This window comes from Delphinus delphis, chromosome 3, assembly GCF_949987515.2.
Source record: "Delphinus delphis chromosome 3, mDelDel1.2, whole genome shotgun sequence".
In the NCBI taxonomy this organism is placed as follows: domain Eukaryota; kingdom Metazoa; phylum Chordata; class Mammalia; order Artiodactyla; family Delphinidae; genus Delphinus; species Delphinus delphis.
In genome coordinates, this window is record NC_082685.1 from 54,928,420 (window position 1) to 54,954,694 (window position 26,275).

At 50.0% G+C, this 26,275-nt stretch overlaps 2 protein-coding genes across 10 annotated transcripts in view; one reads left to right on the forward strand and one right to left on the reverse strand.

Annotated features, from left to right (window-relative positions):
- The window catches only part of RNF14 (ring finger protein 14), a 48,375-nt gene that overhangs the window by 18,543 nt on the left and 3,557 nt on the right, over positions 1–26,275 (reverse strand). For 2 of the 8 annotated variants that reach the window (XM_060008644.1, XM_060008636.1), the window contains exon 1: positions 2,674–2,791. The exons of 1 other annotated variant lie outside the window; for it this stretch is intronic. The gene's annotated coding sequence lies outside the window, so the exon portion shown is untranslated. Of the gene's footprint in view, positions 1–128; positions 296–1,591; positions 1,628–2,234; positions 2,284–2,342; positions 2,586–2,606; positions 2,792–26,275 lie in introns of those variants that run through there. 5 more of the 8 variants (XM_060008639.1, XM_060008641.1, XM_060008638.1 and 2 more) reach the window with 5 other exon arrangements.
- On the forward strand, positions 12,701–25,689 carry PCDH12 (protocadherin 12). 2 transcript variants are annotated; one of them, XM_060006872.1, is made up of 4 exons: positions 12,701–15,928; positions 19,327–19,424; positions 21,353–21,504; positions 24,842–25,689. In XM_060006872.1, exons 1-4 carry the CDS (start codon positions 13,049–13,051, stop codon positions 25,309–25,311), a joined length of 3,600 nt encoding a protein of 1,199 aa, XP_059862855.1. In that variant the 5' UTR covers positions 12,701–13,048; the 3' UTR covers positions 25,312–25,689. The 2 variants fall into 2 exon arrangements, 1 of the variants encoding a protein (XP_059862855.1); XR_009518805.1 differs by lacking the exon at positions 24,842–25,689 and having other exon boundaries at positions 19,096–19,424; positions 21,353–21,377.

The window sequence follows — 26,275 nt, forward strand, 5'->3', positions numbered from 1 at the left end:
AACTTAGACAAATTCATTTAAAATAATTCCATTTTCAAAAAGTATGTTTTTCCAGCAGATGATAACAGTTCTGCTTGAGCTGTGTCCCTAAGACACAGTGACATATTCTATTCGAGGTCAGTTAGTACCTGTTAATAACAACCAGAAGAAAAGGATATTAGCATTGCAGTCCGTATTTCAGCTCAGTTTGGAACTCACGCAAATCTCATTTATTCTCCAGATGATGGAGATGAGACTGCTGAAGCTGGATAAGAGGCCAAGATGTGGAACTCATACTAGGTATACTACAGAAATCCTGCCAATTGCAGAAAAAAAAATACAAAAGATGGTGTTAGGACCCTCTCCAAATTTAAATTCTGAATTTCCGTTACCATCACTTAAATCAAACACATCCTAACACACAGTCAATCCTAATCTACAGCTGCATATTACTCTCCTAGGTCAGCCTAACTGAGGGACGTGGTTGAACGGACATGTGCATGTCCCCAGTAATAAGAGCGCCCTTCTTATCTGACTGCCTTCAGCCCCAGGAGGAGCTGAGGAGAAACACTGAGGTCCTATGAGAGGACAGTACAGCATGCTCCCATAGCAAACGACTTCCTGCGGTTTTCTTGATTTTGTTTTTCCTTTCCTCTTCTGCTTCCTCTATTCTTTCACTTCCTATCCCCCTCCAGTTTGTCCTCTTGCCTGCTAATGAATTAATCCTGCCAGGGACACTCAACATTAGGTTAATTTAAGCAAGACAGCAGGATATTTGAAAACAAAACAATAAAAGCGCGCACGCACGCACGCACGCACACACACTTTTAAGTCCTATTCTAAATGCTTTACCAGGCTTCTTAACTGGGAATGAAGGAGAAGGGGAGAGTGGTCCATAGATGGGTTTTAGAGAATCCTATGAACATCCTAGTATTATATGCAAAAAATATGATATAAAACCATAATTTTAAAACCAAATTCTCAGATGTGTGACTCCCAAATAAGCTAAGAATGAAATTCAGGATTAATTTACATTTACTGAGTAGTATTACTATGTACTATACCGTCTTTTCACATTACTTAATTGTAAACAATTTTACCAGGTGTAGTACATGGTGATAATGTAATTAAGCTTTTTGTTTCTTCCTGTTCAAACATTATAAATGGGGTGAGATGAATTTATAGTTTCTGGTTTTAGATTAGTGTTCTCTACCTTGTCTGCATGGTAGAATCACCTGAGAAGCTACTTTTAAAATCCCAATACCCAGGCGATACCCCAGAGCAATTCAATCAGGCATCAGTAGCTATCCAAGCTCTCCACGTGATTCTAATGAGCAGCCAGGCTTAAGCTCTACTCCAAGCTGTTTGAAATCGGCAGCTCCTCATGACCTACCCCACCAGACCCCAGCTTCTGAAGCTGCCACTGGGTCCCAGTCCCTTAATTCAGATCGCTGACCTAGATTTCCTTCTGATTCTATCCATTCAGCTTTCAAGACCCATATCCAAAGCCCCTATTCCACGTAAAAATTTCCAATTAGATATCATATGTCTTTCTTTAAAAATCCAGCAAACTTTTCTACTGTAACTTTCCTATGATATTGTCACAACCCACCTTGCATTACAGTTCTTCCTCTGAACTTGCACTTCCTCTCCTACCAGACCGCATTAGCTCCTTAAGGGTGAGGATCAAGTCTTTTGCATCTGCGTATATTGTTCTCAGCATCTAGCAGTGCCTTACATTAGACACTGGAAAAAGTGAGAACTGAATTGGGGTGAGATGCAGTGTGCTCTTATGGGGGACTAGAATCAAGGTTCAGTGACAGCGTTGCCACATCCCACTAGGAGCAGGTTGGGTCGGTCGTCACAATAACCGTAAGAACAGTCACTTAGGGAGCTCTTGCCGTGTGTCAGCCATTGTGCTAAGCCCTTTAAATGCATTAGCTCGTTACATTCCCACAGCCCCAGGGAGCAAGTCCTGGCCCTACTTCCATTATACAGAGAAAAATGACATTTTAAGTCCTTGCTGGCCCAAAATCACACATCTAATACATAACTAAACCTGGATTCGGACCACCCTGTTTCCCCAGCCGTAACACGGGAACGAGAATAAACCCCGGTGCCACGACACAAGAGAGAATTCAAGTTTAATATTACTTTTGGCAAACCGGAAACCGCTACATCAGTGAGGGAAGGCCCCTCCTCCTCCGGGTTTCCCTTGGGCCTGGGAAAATCCTACTCATACTCCCAGGCCACACCGTGCGGGCTCCAGCGCTGGGGTCTGCCCTGGCTCCGGGCTCAGCACGCCGCTGCCGGTGTCTCCACCGCTCACCGCGGGGTGTGGAGTCCTTGTTTGTGAGACTCACCTACAACTTGGGGGCAGGCCCGAGCCCTGCTACCTGCCCCGGCGCTTGGATACGGAGGGCGCTGCACGGGTGTGGGCCGGCCCGGGGCGTCCCAAAGGAGCAGGGCCTGGTCCTTCCCCTTCCTCCTCTAAGCGCCCCGTGGGTCTTAGCCGGGCCGGGCTGTGGGCGCCCAGTCCCGGGTCTGGGGAGCTGAAGCCCGCTGAGCAGTCCCGGCCCGGCCGCCCTTCTCTGCCTCGCGCGCCCGGAGCGCAGTCCCCACCGTACCTTCCGGCTGCCCCGCCGTGCCGGGCCCGACAGTTCCGCCCTCCACCCTAGCTTCGGATCCCCTCACCTCCACTCGCCGGCTCCGCCTGGAGACGCCCGGCTCAACCAGCGTACCGCCTCTTCAGTCTTCGGAGCTGTCAGCTGAGCGGCGCGGACCTGGCTGAGAGTCCCCCGCGTGAGAAGGGCTCGGGCCTGCCCCCAAGGCGGCTCTGCGCAGCCGCCTTGACCGCCCCGGCCCCTCGGCCGCCCCCCGCAGGTCAAAGGCGGCGCTGCAGGAGCGACCATCGTCACCCGTACCGCAGCCCTGCACACTTAATAAGTATGCCTCTGGAGAAGTTGACACAAATGCAGATTCTGGGGCCCCCTACCCAGGGGGGTCCTTTCAGTACTTCTGTGACAGTGTCCGGAAATTAGAATTTTTACCAGTCCCTACAGATGATCATGAGGCAGCGATCTACCGGGGGGCAGACGTTCCTATAACAATCCCAGACCTGCTCCCCCAGATAGACTACGCAAGCCTCTTCTCCCTCCTCGGATCCCGGCCTCAGAAATGCTGCCCATCTTTCTGGCACCTCCACTATGAAGGCATTCACTTATTGTTCATAACAGTAATAACTACCATGTTTACTAAGCATAGGATGCTTCAGGCCCTGTGCTACGTGCTTTATGTAAATTTTCTCTTTATCTTCACTATAACCTTATGATTTCGGTACCATCTGTTATTCCCACTTTACGAGTGAGAAAACTGAAACTTAGAGAGGTTCAAGAATTTACCAAAGGGTACACAATTATTAACAGGCTGAGTGGGAGTTAAAATTACATGTCCCCTACCTCATGCCATATGCAAAAATTAACTCAAAATGGATCAAAGACCTAAATGTAAAAGGTAAAACTAAAAAACTCTTAAAAGGAAACGGAATAAATCACGAACTTGGATTATGCAGTAGGTTCTTAGATATGAAAAAAAGCACAAGAAACGAAAGAAAAAGTAGATAAATTGGGTTCATTAAAATTAAAAACTTTTTTGGCTTCCCTGGTGGCGCAGTGGTTGACAATCTGCCTGCCAATGCAGGGGACGAGGGTTCGAGCCCTGGACTGGGAAGATCCCACATGCCACGGGGCAACTGGGCCCGTGAGCCACAACTACTGAGCCTGCGTGTCTGGAGCCTGTGCTCCGCAACAAGAGAGGCCACGACAGTGAGAGGCCCGCACACCGCAATGAAGGGTGGCCCCCGCTTGCCGCAACTAGAGAAAGCCCTCGCACAGAAACGAAGACCCAACACAGCCAAAAATATTAATTAATTAATTATTTATTTTTTAAAAAGAACAGTTTAAAAAGAAATTAAAAACTTTTGTGCTTCAAAGGACATTATCAAGAAAGTGAAAAGACAACCCACAGAATAGGAGAACATATCTGAAAATCATATATCTGATAAAGGTTTAATAACCAGAACATATAAAGAACTCCTACAACTTGACAATAGAAAGACCAGTAACCCAATTTAAAAATGGGCAAAGGATCTGAATAGACATTTCTCGAAAGAAGATATACAAGTGGTCAGCAAGCATGTGAAAAATACTCAACATCATTAGTCACCAGGGAAATCAAAACCCTAATGAGAAGCTACTTCATACTCACTAGGACTGCTATAATTAAAAGAAAAAAAACAAAAAAAACAAGCCCATAGATACAGAGAACCATTTGGTGGTTGCCAGAGGTAGGGGGTGGGCAAATTGCGTGAAGATACAGCTTCCAATTATAAAATAAATAGGTCATTGGGATGTTATGTGCACCGTGGTGACTATAGTACATAATACTGTATCGTACACGGTATTTGAAAGCTGCGAAGAGAATAAATCTTAAAAGTTTTCCTCACAAGAAAAAAATCTGTATGTATGGTGACGGATGTTAACTAGACTGATTGTGGAAATCATTTCTCAATACATACACATATTGAATCACTGTGATATACCTGAAACTAACATAACGTTTTATGTAAATTACACCTCAATAACAATTTTTAAAAAGAAGACAGATAATAACAAGTGTTGGTGGGAATGTGGAGAAATTGGAACCCTCATATGTTGCTTTTGGGAATGTAAAATGGTGTAGCCACTCTGGAAAACAGAGGGTCTGCATTTTCATTTTGTGCTGGGCTTCACAAATTACGATGCTGGTCCTGCACCCAGGAGAAAGGAAAAGCCAAGTGGGAAAAAAAATCGGGCACTGGAAGGGCTTACCTGACTGCCACAGAAGGGAAATTTTTGAAATGCAAATAATCAGCCCTAATTTTCTGTACTGTAAATCTTGACCATTACAGAACAGAAAACTAACTACCCCTGTAATGGACACCAGAACCAGAAATATACTCCTTAAAAACGTAAAGGAAGGAAGAAGACTCTCTGAAGCCATTCACTAATATCACTGTTCATGTTTAGCCAAAGGAAATAAAATCAAGAGAGAAATGCATGGCAACCGTACCGCAGAGTGCTTGGAGGTGAGACCACAAACACAGAAAGAGACCTCCCAGATGCAAAAAGTGAGGGAGCCGAAGAACCAGGTCGGGAAATTCTCACAAAGTCGGAGTAGGAGGTGAATTGTGACATCACATCATGACTTCATGTCAGAGGTCACAGGATGGAGGGAATAGAAGGGAGGATTTCAAAGCAGTGTTAATAATTTGGATGAATGTTTAAAGTGGACTAAGCATTCAGAGTCCAGTTTGGAGGTCAGGATTGGATAAAGAGAGTTTTCTACTTAATTTTCTTTTTAGACTCCATAAAAATAACATTTTTGTATCTTTGGTTTTATGTGACTGGCGTTATGTCGTTTGGTTTTAAATTGAGCTATCCCCACGTGCCCAGCCCTTCACTGTGCTAAGCATTTTACACGCATTGTCCCATTTAAACACCCAGGACCCCATGACCAAGGTAATTTTATCTCCCCATTTCACAAATCAGGAACTTGAGGCACTAAGGGGTGAAATGATTTTACCGGTGTCATTCAGTGGTGACATATAGTATCAGGACCAATTCTGCATCAGTCTGACCCTCTCTTAGAGCCTGTGAAAGAACTAGGGTTTGTTGAAACAGAAATACAGAATAAAATCATTCTGGCTTCAAGAATTAAAAGGGGAGGCCCTAGGAAAGTCAGGATTACAGTTTATGACATCATGATAGGTGAGAATGAAGATACAAAGAGAGAGAGAAAGAGACCCAACGCCATACCCCGTCCCCAGGGACACTAGATGATGATGGAGTCTAGGGCTAGGAGAGGATGGGGTGTGTGACCTAGGCCAGAGGTCAAGACCCAGGCCATTGGGTAGAGATGCAGGAGTAAGTCACAAAATATGTCTGGTCTTGTAGGGACCAGCAGGCTTCCATCAGGAACTGCACTGCTTCCCGTCCATCACTGGCATCCAAATGGTGTCCAGAGACTTTGCTGAGCTCATCCCACCTGCCCAGAGGGGACAGCCTCCTTTTCAATGGCCACCACTCACAAGCACCCCTGAAACAAGCCTTGACGTAGAGAGGGGCAGCAGTGTGGAAGGGAAAGCCCTGCCCCAACTCTGGGACAGGACTGGACAGTGGTGAGCCCCACCTCATTACAGAAGTATCACTGCTGGTCTCCTGTCGTTATGTATTTGTTCACTCTGTAGATCTCAAAAAATTTACCATTATCACCTGGGAATCTGAAAAATTGGTGTTTCTTTAAAACGGGGGCTTCATCCTCAAAAAAAAATTGAGAGCTACTACACTAAAAGCAATTATAAATAATTAACAACTAGAGCGCTACTCATGTCCCATGCCCCACTCTAAATGTTCTGTATTGACTAACCTAAACCTGACAGTAACCCTGTAACATATTACCATCATCGTCATCCCTATTTTAAGGCTAAAGAGACTGATCACAGAGAAGTTAAGTGGCTTGCCACTGTCACACAGATAGGAAATTACAAAGCCAGGCTTTGAGCCCAGGCAATTGGAGTCCTGAGCCCACATTACTAACCCTAATGCTATGCTTAGATCAAGTTTACACTTTGCTCATGCAAAGTGCTCAGGTCTGTAAGGAGAAATAGCCAGACTACCTGTGTGGCCAGCTTCCCTGGTCAGCGTAGCTCAAACAATACCTCAGGTCATCCCAGGGTTATATAAAAACAGACTCGTAGAGAGGCTTGCGGTGGCTAACAGTATAAAAATGTTTTCTGTGCTTCTGATGCAAAAGGTAAAATTTGATTTACAATAATAGGCAAAGAATGATCATGTTTATACTTGCAAACTGGGACTTTATTATTATTCCCCTGAATAACAGTGAAAAGAGTTTTGTAACCCCAAGGTAACATGGCGCTGTAAGAAAGAAAGAGGGGTGAGATTTAGCAGCGGCGGCCATCATAAATCAGTGTATGGCTGTTTCTCTCGGAGCTCCAGGCTCAACTCCTGGCTGTCATAAACTTATAAAGGGGAGCCCCATGAGAATTTGTGTAACGATGGCAGGACTCATTTTCCTTCCTGCAAGAATCTTTCTGAAGCAAGGTGAGAATTAGGCTGATTAGATTTTATGTGAAGAAAGAAAACCAAAGCAATGGAAAGGGGAAAGTGTGGGTCAGCTTTAGCTATTTACCACCTCCCTTCCCAAAAAAACCCTGACCTTGTAAATGGAGAAGAACATGCTGAATTCCACCAAATCAATGAGTGGCTGGGGGCTTCCCTGGTGGCGCAGTGGTTGAGAGTCCGCCTGCCGACGCAGGGGACACGGGTTCGTGCCCCGGTCCGGGAAGATCCCACATGCCGCGGAGCGGCTGGGCCCGTGAGCCATGGCTGCTGAGCCTGCGCGTCCGGAGCCTGTGCTCCGCAACGGGAGAGGCCACAACAGTGAGAAGCCCGCGTACTGCAAAAAAAAAAAAAATGAGTGGCTGGATGACCGAATAAATTAATGAATGAGTGTGATCCAGGCTTTCTCTGGGGTGGTTCTTCCAGTGTGAGAACAGTTCCATCCTAGAGTCACCGAGAAATGCTGAATACATAACAAGGCCAATCAACAGAGTCAGCCTCTGAATATTCATGCACAGATGATGCTCCCAGTCAATATGTTTGATTTTTGTGTTTACTGATAGATTTTCAAATTCACTGTGTAAACCGAAGTTCTAAAAATAAAAAGAAGAAGAGGAAAAATGAAAACAGAAAAGAACTTGTGGTAAGATCATACATTACTTCTGGATAGGATTGCCAGATAAAAATACTTATACTAAAAATTTTTCATTGTTTATCTGAAATTCAAATTTAACAGGGCACAGTATATTTTTATTTGTTAAATCTGGCAAACTATTTCTGGGCTAATAACCCTATGTAGAAGAGAGGGCTGAAGAGAGTTATCTGGTGGACATGCCCACACCTGGGAGTCAGAAGGAAGGCAAACCAAAGGAGGATTCAGAGAAGCAGATAGAAGAGCCTGCAGAAATACGGAAGAAGAACCAGCTGTGCGCAGAGCATTGACACAAGCACGGGGGGAGGTGGGGACCAGGAGGATGCTCAGTGAGAAAGGCCTGATGGCTGTAGAGTTTGGCCCTTGCAAGGTTGTTGTTGGTGCTTCTAAGAAGTTCTGTGTCAGTGGTTCTCAGTGAGGGTGGGGTGGAGAAGGGGTGCGTGGCAGAATGACCTGCAGTATATCAGAACCGAAATCTACATGCTGGAAGTAGCCCTCTCCCCCTCTGAGGATTGGGGAGAGAGACATAAGTGTTACCCTTATCAACTCAGAATTTATGTGGTCTGTTTGCGGGGGCCATGTTGTGGTTACTAAAGCACAAAATAAATTATAAATCTTTTCTTGCATTTATCTTGAAAACCACGAAGGTGATCCACAGTTTACAACTATCTGTTGGAAAGTCCTTATCTTCAATCTACTTCCTTCACAGCCTCTGCCCGTTCTGTAGGGTACCTCCCTCCACAATATCCTCAAGCTTCAGCAATCCCGCACCCCCTCATCTATTTTTCCTTTTATTATGTAGATCAATTAGGCCTCTCTTGCCAGCAAAGAAGTCCAATCAACTTTCTCAATCCGGTCCCAAATGATCTGAAAGATGAAGCATTTTCAGAGAGGGGGTAATAGAGCTGGCAATTATAAAATTCTCTTTGGCAGGCTGCGAAAGAGAAAAGTATGAATTTTCTTGCCCTGTTCCTGGTATTTTGAAAAGCTTTTCAAGTGATCGTGATACGTGGACGCTTCTGAGAGATACCACTCTTAATCAAGACACAAAGCCTTTTCATTTCTTGAAAAGTCTTATTTCTTGGCAAATTTCTCCCTGCAAAGTGCATTCTTCTCTCTGCTCTTTGCCCAGAAAGAGGTGCCCTTGTGTGGGAATGGACATCTGTGGTCTGTCCCAACAGAGATCACAGAGTGTGGGCCAGGACCAGGTGACCCAGAACAGCCACTTGAGTCTCCCAGTCAATGGCCCTGGCTACACTGCCTCCAATTTCAACAAGGTCTTGCTGAAAAAAAGAGGCAGACCTTAGGTGGTCCAGTCACCTCCCCAACCAGAATGATCCTGAGGATGAAGCTTCCCAGTTTCATCAACACTACCTTGGTGGGTGGTGATGACTATGGCCAGCGACCGGGCAGATTCACAGGGGGCCCTGGGGGTGAGCAGCCAACCCCGCAGGACATTCATAGGTGGGGCATGATCTTAGCCTTCCTCCAGCTGGTCTTCAAGTCCCCCAAGGGTCAGAGTCCCACCCTGCTGGTCTGACCCCTCAAGGTTCCTCAGGACACCAGGGATCCTCTGACCCCCCCACCCTTCTCACTTCACTCCCCGACCCCTCCCAAACAACGGACCCAAGTGTGAACAACCCCAAGGCTGGTGGTGAACAAGGCTTCACGCACCAAGCCCAAGCCTGCCCTCTTTTCAAAAAGAGGGAGGCTGTCCTCAGCTATTTCGGACCTATTTCAGAGGACTTCTGCTCCTTCAAACCTATTTTCAAAACTCAGGATGATGAAGGCTCTCCAGATAAACTCCAGTTTCACCCCCTGATGTGTGGCGGCTAAAGATCAACTGACCCTGTAGCCAAAAAGGAGAAGGAAATATTACTAAAAGGGGACCTCGTTCCCAGAGGTAATAGCCTTTAAAAGGTCTGGTTTGCTGACTTTGGACTCTTAAAGGGTTGTCTTAGCTTCCTGCCCCCAACGTGAGTAAAACAGAGAACAAGAAAAAAACCACCTACGAAATCCACATTCAAAATTTTTCTTGGCCTGTGAGTCCATTTTTTACATCCCCGAATCCCAGTCAAGGCAACACACACACACACACACACACACACACACACACACACACACAATCAATGCCCTTTCCAGAATATAAATGTTAACACATGTAAAATCATGAATTCCATAATTCCTCCTGTGGGCGTTGGGTCACATTAGGTTTCCCACTAAGTGAAATGATTGTCACCTGGGTATAGCTCCTTCCATTGTGTTGTACGTAGCACAGGAACACGGGTCTGGAGTTGTGGACATTTGAGAACTCCAGCCACCCACCTCCCTGCCTCTGTGGCTTTCCTGCCTTTGGCCACCAGATGGCACTCTAGAAACGTTCTCAGCACCAGAGTCTCCTGTACCAAAGCTCCCCTGCATTACTCCCAGCTGGCCTTCTTCTTCCCTCTTCTCTGTTCCCTTTCAATCGACGTCCCAGAGTACAGTTGAAGGGGCTTTGTGGAGGGCAAATGTGCGTGATCTTGGGCAAGCTACCCTTGCTCAGCTTCTTCACCCCTATGGCCTGGTTGTGAGGGTGGCATGGGACGATGCAGGTAAAACACTCGGGACAAAGCTTGGCAGGTAGCTGCTATTCTCATCAGTCTGCTCAGACCCCTTCCAAAGCTCTGCATGGCCTTCAGGACAAGGTCCAAATCCTGAGCACGGGGTCCCAGGCCTTCCATCATCTGGCGGCCCCTGCTGACACCCCCAGCCCACCGTCCTCCTCCCCACTCGCACAGGCCCTCGTGTGGGACTGCGAGAAGCAAGCTCGCCCACCTCCGGCCTCTTCCATTCTGCTCCCTCCACCTGCTCGCACCTGCCCCCCCCTCACTCTTCCCCGTCCTTCAGGGTGTGTCCTCCAGGAGGAGCCTCCCCTGATCCCTAAGCCTGACTCTGGAGCCATCCACTGGACCCACTTCTTTCATTTTCCCCACCCTGGCTTGAGACTACAAGCCCCTTGGGGGTCACTTTGTCTTGCTCACTGCCTTGCACATAGTAGGATGAGTGAGGGCCAGACAGTGAGGCCGCCATGCAGGCTGACTGTCACCAGAGGGCCTGGGGCCCACGCTGGTTCCCCTTGCAGGGCAGGTAGCACTGGGCCCTCGCCCGAGATGAAGAAGCCCTGGGAAATGAGCCTTCCTGGCCAAGAAGGCGGAGGAAAAAACGTGAAGGGACAAATGCAAGACCATTTTTACCATTTGCATTCGAGGTATAAAGCCTGGCAAATAGTACAAGGTAAACTAGTCCCATGTAATGAGTGCTTTCTCTGTACCAGGCATTGCACCAAGCCTTCACTTGCATTATCTCATCAAATCCTTACCACAAACTCGGGAGATGGGTGACAGCCATGCTCTACAGAGAAGGAAACTGAGGCCCAAAGAGGTTATGTGACTTGTGCCACGTCTCCGAGCTATTGAGTGTTCTGTCTTCAGAGCCAGACTGTAGGAAACACCCCATTGGATTCAGGCCCCTTGCTATTGGGAAACCTCCAGGGGTAGAATATGAAAGGATAGGGTGTGGGAAAGAGAATACAGAGGGGAAGGGGGGTGCAAGGTGAGGCTTAGGCCAGGGAGGTCCTCAGTCGCCCCATCCTAATGGCCACAAGCCCCCTGGCCAATGGGCCTGATTGGAGTCACTTGTGTCCCAACAGGCACCTCCAGCCCCAAGGACTGAGCTGCCAACACCCATTGAGGGGAAGCTGGCCCTTAACTCCCATCACTTCAAAAGGTTTACAAACCTCTGGACTCAACCTCAAGGTACAGTGCGAGACTGGACAATGGTGGGGGCAGTGGATGGAGGAGGAAATGAGAAGCAGCAAGTCACCTCAAGGCCACCCAAGCCAACTGCCCACTCGCCCCCCTCCTGGCCTCACCTCTGTGACGGGACTCTTGGACATGAACAGCAGTGGGAAGAGAAGAATTGGAGGAAGGGAGGGAAAGGGAGAGGAAGGTGTGGGAGAGGGAAAGGTATAAAAACCTCCAAGACCAAGGAGCAGGAGCTGGGGGATTCCCCCGAACAGGGGCTCAGGCTGGACCAGATGTGGAGAACAATGGGCCAGGAGGCTAGGGAGCCGGAAGGGAAGGGGGAGGGAGGCCACACCGTCGGGTCAGAAAGGTCATTGTACTTCAGGAGCCAAGGACACGGGCACTTTTGGCTCCTGAAGTATGTGGGCAGGGACTGACCCAGGGCCAGTGCAAGAGCCAGAGGCAGCCACAAGGTAGGCCAAGCTGGCAGATCACGCCACCCACCGCTAAGAACAACGTCATTGCCTACGACTCCGGGCCAATGTTTCATTTCATCCCCACGATTTCCTGCTGAGAGGGCTACTGTTGTTATTCCCATCTGTGCTCTTAAGATGAGGCCCAGAGAGGTTGAGTGACTTGTCCTACATGACCCAGCTGGGAAGTTGTGGAGTCAGGATTTGAACCCAGGCATTTTGGCTCTTATAGCCACTCTCTTAATCAGCGCTGCTTCCCATGAGACAAAAACGGGTGATGAGGGCGAAGTCAAGACTGAGAGGTAGACAAGTGTGGGAAAAAGGGGAATGGGAGAAGAATGACGGGAGATGACGGAAACAAAGAGAGACAAGGAAGGGAAGAGAGGCCAGGGTGTGACTTGCCCGGGAGGGGCTCAGGCTCTCTGCTCACTTGGCCACAGCAGGGGCTCCCCTCCCCTCAGTGGCTGCCTTGCCACATGGACGGCACCTTCCCATCCGGCCTGTCCCCAGCCGCATCCTCCTCAGCGGCGGGCCACTCAGCTTCATGGAAACTCTCTTTCTCTAATTGGCATAGAAACTCATAGCCCTCCCTTTTCCTGTAGGTGGGGTTTCCATAGGAAAAAGCTGCTTCTCTGTTTCCCCAGCCTAGCAACTGTTTGGAAGTCAGATCCCCACATCCTGCTCTACTGGGTCAAGTCCCTCCTGGACCGGCTCTTGTCCATCATTTGCTAACGGGGACCAACAGTGCCCCTGAACAATTTTCCTTCATTGGTCCTTGGACCCCTCAAATCTCTTCTGATGAAGATGGCCTCGCCTGGGAATTCTGCTGGCTCCATCAACTAATTATGGGACGAGGCTGTGCCAGCAGGTCTGGGGGCAGGAGAACAGGGCTAATCAAGCCCCCCAGGGAACACTGGAGGACTTGCCCAGCCTTCGAAGAACTCTAGCGGTTTCTGGATCCAGCCCACTCTGGCGGTAAGCATGATGCGACTTCTGCCACTTCTGCTGGGACTTTGGGGGCCAGGTGGCTACTTGTTCCTTTCAGGGGATTGTCAGGAGGTCGCCACTCTCACTGTGAAATATCAAGTGTCAGAGGAAGTACCGTCCGGCACAGTGATAGGGAAGCTGTCTCAGGAACTGGGCCGGGAGGAGAGGTCTGGGCGAGCAGGGGCTGCCTTCCAGGTCTTGCAGCTGCCTCAGGCGCTCCCCATCCAGGTGGACTCCAAGGACGGCCTGCTCAGCACGGGGAGGCGGCTGGACCGGGAGCAGCTTTGCCGGCAGCAGGATCCCTGCCTGGTTTCCTTTGACGTGCTTGCCACAGGGGATTTGGCTCTCATCCACGTGGAGATCCAGGTGCTGGACATCAACGACCACCAGCCTCAGTTTCCCAAAGGTGAGCAGGAGCTGGAAATCTCTGAGAGCGCCTCCTTGCGCACCCGGATCCCCCTGGACAGAGCTCTGGACCCAGACACTGGCCCCAACACTCTGCACTCCTACACCCTGTCTCCCAGCGAGCATTTTGCCCTGGATGTCATTGTGGGGCCCGATGAGACCAAACACGCGGAACTCGTGGTGGTGAAGGAGCTGGACCGGGAAATCCATTCATTTTTTGATCTGGTGTTAACTGCCTATGACAGTGGGAACCCCCCCAAGTCAGGCACCAGCTTGGTCAAGGTCAATGTCCTGGACTCCAATGACAATAGCCCTGTGTTTGCTGAGAGCTCGCTGGCACTGGAAATCCAAGAAGACGCTGCCCCTGGTACTCTCCTCATAAACTTGACTGCCACAGACCCTGATCAAGGCCCCAACGGGGAGGTGGAATACTTCCTCAGTAAGCACGTGCCTCCAGAGGTGCTGGACACCTTCAGTATTGATGCCAAGACAGGCCAGGTGATTCTGCGTCAACCCCTAGACTATGAGAAGAATCCTGCCTACGAGGTGGATGTCCAGGCAAGGGACCTGGGTCCCAATCCCATCCCAGCTCACTGCAAAATTCTCATCAAGGTTCTGGATGTCAATGACAACACCCCAAACATCCACATCACGTGGGCCTCCCAACCATCCCTGGTGTCCGAAGCTCTTCCCAAGGACAGTTTCATTGCTCTCATCATGGCAAATGACCTAGACTCAGGAAACAACGGCCTGGTCCACTGTTGGCTGAGCCAAGAGCTGGGCCACTTCAGGCTGAAGAGGACCAATGGCAACACATACATGCTGCTAACCAATGCCACGCTGGACAGAGAGCAGTGGCCGCAATACACCCTCACTCTTTTGGCCCAAGACCAAGGACCCCAGCCCTTATCAGTCAAGAAACAGCTCAGCATTCAGATCGGTGATGCCAACGACAACGCACCTGTGTTTGAGAAAAGCAGGTACCAGGTCTCCACTCGGGAAAACAACCTACCCTCTCTTCACCTCATTACCATCAAGGCCCATGATGCAGATCTGGGCGTTAATGGGAAAATCTCATACCACATCCAGGACTCCCCAGTTTCTCACTTGGTAGCTATTGACTCAGACACAGGCCAGGTCACCGCCCAGAGGTCACTGGACTATGAACAGATGGCCGGCTTCGAGTTCCTGGTGATCGCAGAGGACAGGGGGCAGCCCCAGCTTGCATCCAGTGTCTCTGTGTGGGTCAGCCTGCTGGATGCCAATGATAATGCCCCAGAGGTGATTCACCCCGTACTCAGCGATGGGAAAGCCAGTCTCTCGGTGCTTGTAAATGCCTCCACAGGTCACCTGCTGGTGCCCATTGAAACTCCCAATGGCGTGGGTCCAGCAGGCACTGACATGCCACCACAGGCCACCCCCAGCTCCCGGCCATTCCTTTTGGTGACCATTGTAGCAAGAGATGCAGACTCGGGGGCAAATGGAGAGCTCCTCTACAGCATTCAGAGTGGGAACGAAGCCGGTCTCTTTGTCCTCAGCCCCCACCTGGGGCAGCTGTTCATCAACATCACCAATGCCAGCAGCCTCACTGGGAGTGAGTGGGAGCTGGAGATCGTGGTGGAAGACCGGGGCAGCCCCTCCTTACAGACCCGGGCCCTGTTGAGGGTCTTCTTCGTCACCAGTGTGGACCACTTGAGGGACTCAGCCCGTGAGCCTGGGGCTCTGAGCACATCGGTGCTCACGGTGATTTGCCTGGTCGTACTGCTGGCCATCTCCGGGTTGATCTTGGCTCTGATTATGTCCATTTGCCGGACGGAGAAGAAGGACAACAGGGCCTACAACTGTCGGGAGGCCGAGTCCACCTACCGTCACCAGCCCAAGAGGCCCCAGAAACACATCCAGAAGGCGGACATCCACCTCGTGCCTGTGCTCAGGGGCCAGGTGGATGAGCCTGGCGAAGCTGGGCAGCCCCCCAAGCACGTGGGCAAGGAAGCGATGATGGAAGCAGGCTGGGACCCCTGCCTGCAGGCCCCCTTTCATCTCACACCGACCCTGTACAGGACTCTGCGTAACCAAGGTAACCAGGGAACGCTGGCCGAGAGCCGAGAGGTGCTGCAGGACACTGTCAACCTCCTTTTCAACCATCCCAGGCAGAGGAATGCCTCCCGGGAGAACCTGAACCTTCCCGAGCCCCAACCTGCGACAGGCCAGCCCCGCTCAAGGCCCCTGAAGGTTGCGGGCAGCCCCACAGGGAGGGTGCCTGGGGACCAGGGCAGTAAGGAGGCCCCGCTGAGCCCGCCGGCCTCCTCTGCAACCCTGAGGCGGCAGCGGAATCTCCATGGCAAAGTAGCCCCTGAGAAAGAGTCAGGCCCCCGTCAGATCCTGCGGAGCCTGGTCCGGCTGTCTGTGGCTGCCTTTGCGGAGCGGAACCCCGTAGAGGAGCTCACTGTGGATTCGCCTCCTGTTCAGGTACCTCGGTGTGGGCAGCTCCCTCTCTTGTCAGCCCCCCTCACCGCCCACAACAGCATCAGACCCCATTACCCTCACATTCTTCACATCCATTCCTCAGGCTCACCACGCACTTTAGGATGCATTGGGTGCGGTGGTTCAGGGCACAGCTCTGGGGTCAACAGAATTTAGCTGTGTGATCCTGGACAGATGACTTACTGTCTCTGAGCCTTCGTTTCTTTATCTATAAAATAGGGATGACAGTAAGAGCATCTGCCTTGCAGAATTGTCCTAAGGATTTGGTCAGTTAATTCCTGTATGAGCACTCACTTAGAGTGCCTTGTGCAAGTAGACACAGAGCAAAGGTAGTGACTAAGAGTACAAGCTTTGGAGCAAGGCTGCCCAGGTTCAAATTCTGGCTCCACCTCTTCCAAGCTGTGAACCACAGGGAAGTCACTCAGCTTCTCTGTTGAAGTTGCCCAAGTTAACAGCACCCATCTCCCAAGTTTGCTTGAAGGTAATAAAGTGAATGTGCTTAAAGCCTCTAGAATAGCGTCTGGCGTGTAGTCAGCACTCAGAAAATGATTATGATGATTTCTGCAAAGCTCTTCTCCATTTCACCTGCCCTCATCTCATCTGGGCAACCTCCGGGTGAAGCAAGCCGGCATAGGCATCATTGCCCCCAGGCTCAGGGGCTGCATTTGACCTGCCCGAGACCCCAGAGCTTGCCAGCTAGGCCTATGGGATAGGACAGTGGAAACAACCTTGGAAATTGGGAGTTAGGCAGATCTAGGTTCCAGTTTCAGCACAGCCACTTTAGGAGCTGGGCAACATTAACATCTGAGCCTTATTTTCTTCATCTATAAAACGGGGATTGTGATGCCAAACTTAGCTGTGTCTACCTCCCAGGGGGTTGAGAATTAAACGGGATGATGAATGGCTGTGTCCAGTGACCTAGGATTTACTGGACACACCTGGGAAAGCTTTTTCCGGGACGGTGTCTGATCTCACACCCGTATCAACTCCTCTGAACCCCAGATCATTTTCCCTGTGCCAGGCTGCCCGCCCAAGGCACACTTCTGTCATGAGCCAGGCTATCAGCTCATGTTTCCTGCGGAGCAAGGACACAGCTTCCTTCCCCCACCCCTTCCCCAGGAAGCCACCTCGAGAGGGCCCAGCTGCTCTCTCAGGAGTCCTGCCCTGGGCTTTGTGCAGCCCCAGAAGTTGCCCAGAGCCATGCATTCATTCATTTGTTCATTCATTCATTCACCCATTCATTCATCAAATGCTTATTGAATGAGCTCTTTGTGCCAAACACTGTGCTGGTGGTTGGCAAACAGAGAGAGCAGATAGCAAGCCCTGCGGGTGACCCCACTGGGGTGAAAGAGAGGAGGGTACCAAGTTGGGATCAAGTTGAGGGTAAGAGGCAGCTTGCCTAATGCTTGTCTTTCTGGTAGCACAGTGCCACAGTGGAGTCAGATCCCAGTTCAAAGTCCAACCCTGCCTCTAATTGCTGTGTAGCCCCTGTGAGCCTCAGGTGCTACACCTGTAAAGTGGATATAATGGTATCTCTTTCCTTGGGTTACTGAAGAATGACATGAGATTATATACCACTGGACAGTTATTAAGTGCTTATCATAAGATCTATTCCTAAGTAATTGATAGACTTTCACTCATTTAATCCTCATAGCCACAACCAACACATGACCTGAGTCTCATTTTTATTCCCTTTTTTTTTTTTTTTACTGCTGAGGAAACTGAGGGTCAGAATGCTTAAGTAATTCCTCAAGGCCACACAGATGGGAAGTGGAACAGGGGCAGATTTAGGACTTGAACCCAAGTCTGACTCCAGAGTCTGGACTCTAACTGTGAAATGACAGCCTGAATGACAGCATACAACTTAGGGTTTGGCACTCAGGGAGTTTCCCTGAAGTAGCAGCTGTCACTCGAAAACAGGGTGGCAGGTGCTTGTAGGAGGGTTTCTGGGCCTGAGCCAGGAGGTGGGAACTGCCCTGAGGCAGGCAATGGGACCCTGGCCCTCCCACATCACAGTGAAACCCCAGTCCTGGCCACATCCCCTTCCAACTCTCCTCTGAGGTTGGCATTTTCTGTCTTGAGCTGCCCAGAGGGCAGAGGGACCCTCTCAGGGAAGAGGGGGGCTGGGCCCAGTTGGGAGGCAGACGCAGCATTTCTAGGAGGAACAACCCAAACCCCTTGACTCTGCAGAGCATTTCAAACTTTCAAACCACCTAATTAATCCTGACAACCCTGTAAAGAAGTCTGGGTGGTATTTTTAGATCCACCTTAGAGATGAGGAAACTGAGGTCTGAGTATGTCTAAAAACCTGCCTGACATCACACAACAAGCTAGAAACGCCCTTGACTTGGTCTGTTGCCTTCTCCCTCACAAGGGCCTGTGGGGCCTCACCCTGACGTCTCACCCACCCCTGCCCCATTCACCAGCCTTTCTGAAACGCCACCGTCTCCTCTGGCCTTTCAGCTTGAGCACCTTCTGACCGAAACTCCCTTCCTCCCTCACCCTGGCCCTCACCCTCTCTCCACTTGCCAAGCCCCTGTGGAACCTCCGGGTCTCAGCAGAGGCGCCTGGCATGTAGTATGAACTCAGAAAACATATGTTGAAATAAGTGAATTACTTCCCCCTGTATCCACAGCCCCACCCCGTAACTCCCTCCTTGCTGCAAGCTGGGTGCCTTCCTCTGCTCCACTTGACCTCCATCGTTTCTCATCCCTGGTGCAACCCCCCATAGCAGCTGCTGTGTCCTGTCTCCCCTGACTGTCCTCCCTGGCAGACTGGGAACTCCCTGAGGGCAGAGACTGGGCCTTGTTCTCACTCTTACCCCCCCAGCAAGCACTCGGCGTGGCACAAACAAGCTCTCATTAAATACTTGTCGAGCGAATGAAAGGATGAATAAACGAATGATTCAAAGACACCCTTCTGCCTTCTGTACAACATAGTCTTACATCTGGCCCGCCAACAATGGCTCAGTCTTTGAACATCACTGAAGCGGGGGAAATAACACTTTACAATAATCCTTATCGAGGTTATAATACATTTACAGTCAGGACATGCCCTTTTCACCCCCGTCCCACCGCTTCCACCGGGAGCTGGTCTCCTGGGGGAATGAGAGTTGGGGGACAGGCCCAGAGGGTTCTCATTCTCTCTCTCAGACTCCCAGGTCCCGGGAATTTGTAGTTGACACATGGCCAAGCAGGGAACCTGTCTGCACACATCCCTGCCTCCGTCACCATCACCGTTCACCATCCCCCATCCGATCCACGAACATCTGAAGCTGGAGGAAAGACTATAAAAAGAAAGCGCCGGCATTGAGGGAAACATCCGGTGAGGAAGTGTGCTGGGTCGGAATTGTGTGGAGTCAACAGATTTTTCCTGTCTTGTAGCAAATCTCCCAGCTGCTGTCCTTGCTGCATCAGGGCCAATTCCAGCCCAAACCAAACCACCGGGGAAATAAGTACTTGGCCAAGCCCGGCGGCAGCAGGTAAGCTGCACGTAGCCCCCACTGGCTTCTCAAGCCCCCCACCAGCCTGCCCTCACCCTTGCAGCCTCTGTGCCTTGAGGAAGGGTGAGCACATCCCAGACGCTGCTCCCCTGGGAGACTGCAGCGAACAGCATCCATTCCCCCACCCAGGCATCCTGGTCCTGGAGCAACTGTATTAATAGTATTTACAGGACCCGAGTCACTAAGGAAGTGACTTCATCCCTGAGGCTCTGATTATCTATCTGTTCCCTGATTGCAGAGGTGCTGGGCTATGAACTTTAAATCTGTAACGTTTAGCTCTTTCTCTTGACCCTTAAACATAATATGAAGGCTCCTGGCTAAGGATGTGGGTGTGTGGGTGTGTTCCTTTGGGCCGTCCTAGAATTAAAGAGACCTCAAGAGGACATCTAATTTAACTCCCTTTTGCTACAGATGGAGAAACTGAGGCTCTAAGTAGTTTGATCCAACCCAGCTATGTAAACTTGAGCAAAGCAAGCCTCAGGGATGCAGTTTCTCATCCATGAAACAGAGGTCACCACACTTCCTTGTAGTGATGGGGTAAGGATTTAATGATCACACGCATTCTAAGCCCATGGCCCAGTGCCTGGCACATGGGAGGTACACAAACAATGCTAAGTCCTTTCCCCTTAAAGTGACTTTGCTCAAGGTCAAATAGCCAGTGAGTGACAAAGCTGGGACCAGCTCTCAGGACACTGACTTCCGGTTCAGTGCTCTTGCTGTGACAACTTACAGTCTTTTATTGTTGTTTTTTTTTTTGCAAAGATAGCTAGAAATAGTGTAGAGTAGCGGTGAGCACACACATTCCAGAGTCGTATCAGCCCGGATTTGAATTCTTACTTAATTTGTGGGGACCTTGGGCAAGCTACCTAATCTTTACAAATCTTGGTTTTCTCATTTGTAAAATGAGGACAACAAGAGAACCCCTTACAGACGTGAAAGGTTTGATGAGAAGGTAAATATACCTTGCAAAGCATATGTCTGACTCAGAGTAATTGCTCAATAAACATTAGTTGTTGCCATTACTTGCAAACTTGCTACCCCTGCATAGGAGCAGAAATGGCCACAGAAAAAAAGCAGCAAGGACCCCCAGGCCTTAAAGGGAGCTTTTCCAGATGCTGGGATGAGGCGCCAGGCCTGTCCCCACCATGCTAAGGTAGTCCCAGGAACTGGCCTCCCCCAGGTGATAGAGAGGGTCTTTGGGAGGGAGGGGTCAGGGAGACAGCAAGAGACACCATAGTAGATTCTGAGTAGCTTTCGGATGCCTCACCTCTGCTGCATCCTCTATTGACCTGCTCTTCTGGTCTGGGATTTAGCCTCAAATAGGGAGGAAGGAACATTCAGTCACTCAGTCCACAAAGTATTTATTAAGCACCTACTATGTGCCAAGTCCTATTCTGAGCACTGGTGAGAGAGCAGGGGATGAGACAGACAAATATCCCTGCCCTCACTGGAGCTCATACTCAGATAGAGGGATGGAGGGGTGGAAGGATGACTGCATTGGATCACCCAAAGTTTACTAAACTCCTATTCCATGCCAGGTAATGAGAAGCAATGGAGGGACAATGGCGAGTAATATCAGGGCATTCATAGTCACTTCTGTTTGCTGACTGCTTACAACACTGTGCTAAGCTCTTTACATGCAACACCTCATTTTACCCCCATAACGCCCCATGAGGTGGGTGTTATTTATTACTCCCATTTTACAGACGAGGAAGCAGACTCAGAGTAGGCAGGAGGGCTGGGATCAAGTAACCCAGATTGGTCTGACTCTGAAGGCTGGGCTGTGGACCCACTTCCCTCTGTGGATGAATGAATGCTGGCATGAATAGAAGACTATTCATGAGCAGGAATGAATGAAACTATGTGTGAATTTCCTCACTCGCGGACTGTGTTGGCTCCCTTTGCAGGAGTGCAATCCCAGACACAGATGGCCCAGGTGCCAGGGCTGGTGGCCAGGCAGAACCAGATCAGGAGGAAGGGCCCTTGGACCCTGAGGAGGACCTCTCTGTGAAGCAGCTGCTAGAAGAAGAGCTGTCGAACCTGCTGGACCCCTACACAGGTAGGGACTCCCCAGGGTCACCCGACCCCGCTTCTGCCCCCATGGTACCCTCCTGTGCCCAGGCTTCAGAGTTCTGCTCCAATCCACTGCAGGAAAACAGCCATTCTATTTCTGGAGACTATCAGCAAAATTTTTTCACTTCCCCTGGAGCTTCAGATCTTCATTTGTTTAAAGATCAGATTCTACTTTGGTCATTCATTTAAAAAAATCATCATAAGAATAGTGAACAGTTACTGAGCTCTTGGTGTGTGCCAGGTACCAAGGAAGCATCTTATATACATTATCTCAGTTAAGCTTCCAAACAGTCTTTTCAGGTAGATATTATGAGCTCCAATTTAGAGATCAGCAAACTGAGGCTCAGAGAGGTAATACAGCCTGCCCTGAGTCACTTCAATGATTGAAGGGAAGCCATCCTGAGCCCACCTACCATCAGGGGACCTCTCTCTACCTCCTAAACCACTCATCTGCATTTCTTTGATGTCTTTAAATACCCTTTTACCCTGAGAATTCAAGAATCTGCCAGCTCCCTCCGCCCCCGCATCAGTCAGCCCCCTTCAGGTAACACACAGTAAGTCCAACCTACGCTGATTTTCTGTTTCTGTAGTTAATAATCTGCTCTTCATCTGGACATATTCTGTGCGCTGAAGGCATGACAGGGACTTCCCTTTCCTTGGTTAAAAAAATAGATGGCTAACTTTTATTGAGTGCTTTCTATGTGCTAGTCCCTGTTCTAATTGCCTCATGAGAAAATCTTCTGAGATAGGGACTATTCGTTATCCCCATTTCATAAAGGAAAAAAACTGAGGGGCCAGGGTGTTCAGTAATTTTCCCAAGGTTGTGCAGCCAATGGTTATTAACCCAGGCAGTGTGGCTCTAAATTAAGTAAAATGAAATCTAATTAAAATCAAGTAAAATGAAAAATTCAGTTCCTCAGTCATATCAGCCACATTTCCGGAGCTCAGTAGCTACGTGTGGCTAATGGATATTGCTTGGGACAGCACAAATCTACAGAGCTTTACAGGACAGCATTGTCTAGAATGCGGAGCTGTGAGGTCCAATACAGTAGCCACTGGCCACATGTGAAAATGGCTAGTACCAATGGAGATGTGATAGAAGTATAAAACACACTCCAGATTTTGAAGACTTAGTATGAAAAAAGAATGTAAAATATCTCATTAATAATTTTAAAAATACTGATTATGTGATAAAATGATCTTAAATATAAAAAACTTTTACAAATTAATTTCACCTTCTCTTTCTACTTTTTAAATGTGGCTACTAGAAAATTTCAGACGACCTCAGTGCCTTGCATTATATCTGTGTGCACCAGCTCTGCGCTGGAGCCTGTGGGCTCAGTTCCCATGTGGTCCTGCTTCCCCACAGCACAGAGGGCAAAGAACACAGGGAGATGGTAACAAGTGGTGTGACGAAGAGCGCAGCAGGGGTAGAAGTGCCTGCGCTGCTCACAGGGCTGGACTGTGATGAGGCTACTGGGGAATGTGCCTGACACTGGGGTCTTGGCTGCATCAGATAAAAGCCCCACCTGAGGATGTGATGATGACCATATTTTACCGTTGCGTGAGCTCACTGAATGCTTACAGCCACCTGACAAGATAAGTGCTACTATTTCACCACTTTGTGAGCGAAAAAGGAGGCTCAGAGAGGTTAAGCAAGTTTTTCAAGGTCACAATGCTCATAAGCTGCAAAGTTAGGAAATCAAATCCAGGTCTGCCCAGTGCCCACCTGCCGCGGAGTGAATTCATCATCACATTTCAGCCATTCTCCTACACTCCACTGATTTTCTCATTCCAAGCTTCATTCCTTCCAAAGCTCTCTGACCCTTGTGCAAGGAAAAGCCTGATTCTGTAACACCAAAAGAGTTCTAAACTTATTACCCCAGAGTCTCAGGGAACTTAGGTTTACATTCCCCAAATGTCCAGGGTTAATATTTATGTCCATTCAATCATTCAATAAACGTTCACTAAGCCCCAGGCGTGGGCTGGACCAGTCGGGAAGGGGCATGACCCTGCCTCACAGCCTGCACAGCTCCACACTGTGAAGGCAAGACCGAGACTCATTTATTAATAGAAACAGCATTTACTGTATTTTGCAATAACTTTTCAAAATCACAAAAGTAATATTTGGTTAATATAGACAAATGTAGATAAACAAAAAGAGAATAAATCATTTCTGCCCAGGGGTAATTTCAGTTAACACTATGACGCGTCCCCTTCCAGTCTTTCATTCTATGCACAGAATTTAAAGCAGGGTACCTTAAGCAAATATTAAATACATGTTAAAGCAGATGTTGTGCTTTTTTTTTTTTTTAAAGACACACATTCTTAACCACAAGGCCTATAATTTCTTCCCTCTGGCTTGGCCTCTATCATTGGGCCTGGAACTAGTTTTCTGAGACAGGATTTTCTGTTGAAGAGATGGGAAAAGGAGAAGTGTGATGGTGGGATTTGGGGCCTGGGGGACACTTTTTCACCGCCCCGGCCCTTCCCTGGGACAGCTCTTAGGCAGCCAGCCCCTTCACACGGTTTCCTGCAGCTTGAGAGGGGAAGGTTGAGGAGTTGAGAGCATGGGGCCAGGAGGCAACAGTACAGACCTTAGTAGGCCTGGGAAACCAGAGCCACCTAGCATCCAGGGGGAGGAAGGGCCAGCTCTTCAGAGAGTGGGTGCAGTGGTGCAGTGACAGGGGGCTTCCAAGTCATCAGACCTGGGGGTCAAATCTGGGCTTGGTTGCCTAGTAGCTGTGTGACAACTTCTTGGAACTTCAGTTTCCTCATCCATAAAATACTCTTGACTTCAAAGGTTTGTGTGGAGGTTAAATGAGATAATTATGTAAATTGCCTAGCACAGAAGTACTTAATAAGTGGTCACTGTTATTATGAATAGGAACCGAAGGCAGCGCCAAGCCAGGAACTCCAGCAATGGCTAAAAACGGGGATTCCCCCACCCCCACCCCCGGCATCCTCAGCTAGTGGTGTCCTGAGGGAGTGAAAATCCTGGCTGTACAGGGATGGATGAAGGACACCTAAACCTGAAACAGCCCCACGGACCGGGAGATGCTTTAGAAACGGGCCATTTCTAATTCTAGGCCTTCCTCCTCCCCCTGCCGCATCCTCACTCAGCTCACGCGCGGACATCAGTCGCTGCCTTCCTGCCCGGAGCGCTTCCCTGTCAGGGCCTCTTCCTTCCCGCCCACCTCCGGCCGCCCCATCGGTCCCCTCCATTTCCCTTTCCTCCTTTGTCCGGCGCCCCGCCCTGCCCACGACCCCACCCCCGCCCGCCATGGGCTCCGCCCTCACCGCGTCCCTTCCGCCCCTTGCAGGCCTGGCCCTGGACCGGCTGAGCGTCCCCGATCCTGCCTGGATGGCAAGACTCTCTTTGCCCCTCGCCACCAACTACCGTGACAACGTGTTCTCCCCGGACGCTGCGACCTCGGAGGAGCCCAGGACCTTCCAGACGTTCGGCAAGGCGCCGGGGCCCGAGCTGAGCCCGACGGGCACGCGGCTGGCCAGCACCTTCCTGTCGGAGATGAGCTCACTGTTGGAGATGCTGCTGGAGCAGCGCCCCGCCGTGCCGGTGGAGGCCGCCTCCGAGGTGCTGCGGCGGCTCTCAGTCTGCGGAAGGACCCTGAGTCTAGACCTAGCCACCAGCGGGGCCTCGGGCTCGGAAGGCCCTGGGGGCCGATCTGGAAAGAAGGGGGCCGAGGGCAGGACCAGCAGCGGCGGCAGCAGCAGGGACCTGTGGATCCAGGAACCAGGGGCCCCGGGAGATGTTAGGAAGCCCAGGCCCTGAGGACTCTGGGACAGGAGGTGGTTTCTCTAATCTTTGAACTCACTGACCAGAGGTGGCCTGAGAACTTAAGGTGACCAGTGCTGCCCCACAGAGGAGGCAGGAGCCCCAGGACAAACAGCGGGCTGACCAAAGCAACCCCTTGTTAGGGGCTGGCTCTGCCTGTGGATTTTTTGGAGGAGGAAGACAGTTGGCCGCTGAGATAAGTGTTTGCTGGCAAAACACATGTAAGAGCACAGAGGGTTCATCCTCCTGCAGAGCGGATGCCAAGGAGTGTCACAAGCAGGAAAGGATGGCCTGGGTGCACACTGGAGGGTGTGGGGGGCTGGATCCTGGGGCACCAGGCAAAGCTCTCTGACCTACTAATAAAGGAAAAGCAGTGGCTCGTTATCCTGTTTGCACCTGTCGAGAGGGAGGATGGAAGAACAGAGTGAAGGTTCTTTGTCATCCAGTCCCTGGCCAGAGGGTCATGCGGGGCCTGGACAGGAGGGTGCACAGTGTTAGGCAGGCAATGATGGACATGGGTACTCTTGACCCCTGCTCCTCTGCTGCTGCTACATTATCAAATAATCCGATTCTCAGCTGGAAAATTAAGGCTAAGAAAAGCATGACTATAGAGCATTAACACGAGCCAGACACAAGTCTTTACAATAGGATTTCATTTCATTTCTCCACAGCCCTAGGAGGGGAGGTGTTATTATCCCCATTTCACAGACAAAGCCATGAGACTTGGAGAGGCTGAGGGTCTTGCCCAAGATCAAGCAGAGAGAGGAGGCAGAGCCAGGAATCGGAACTAGGCTTGTCCAACACCAAAACCCATGCCCTCGACCTTGACACTAGACTGCCAGCCAAGGAAAGGAAAGGAAGAGCCCCCATAGGTGAGCTTTTGCCAGTAGCAGACTTGCCTGAGATCCCCTCAAGAAACACAGTTGAAAAGAACATTTCCAAAGCCACTCAGGCCTTCACA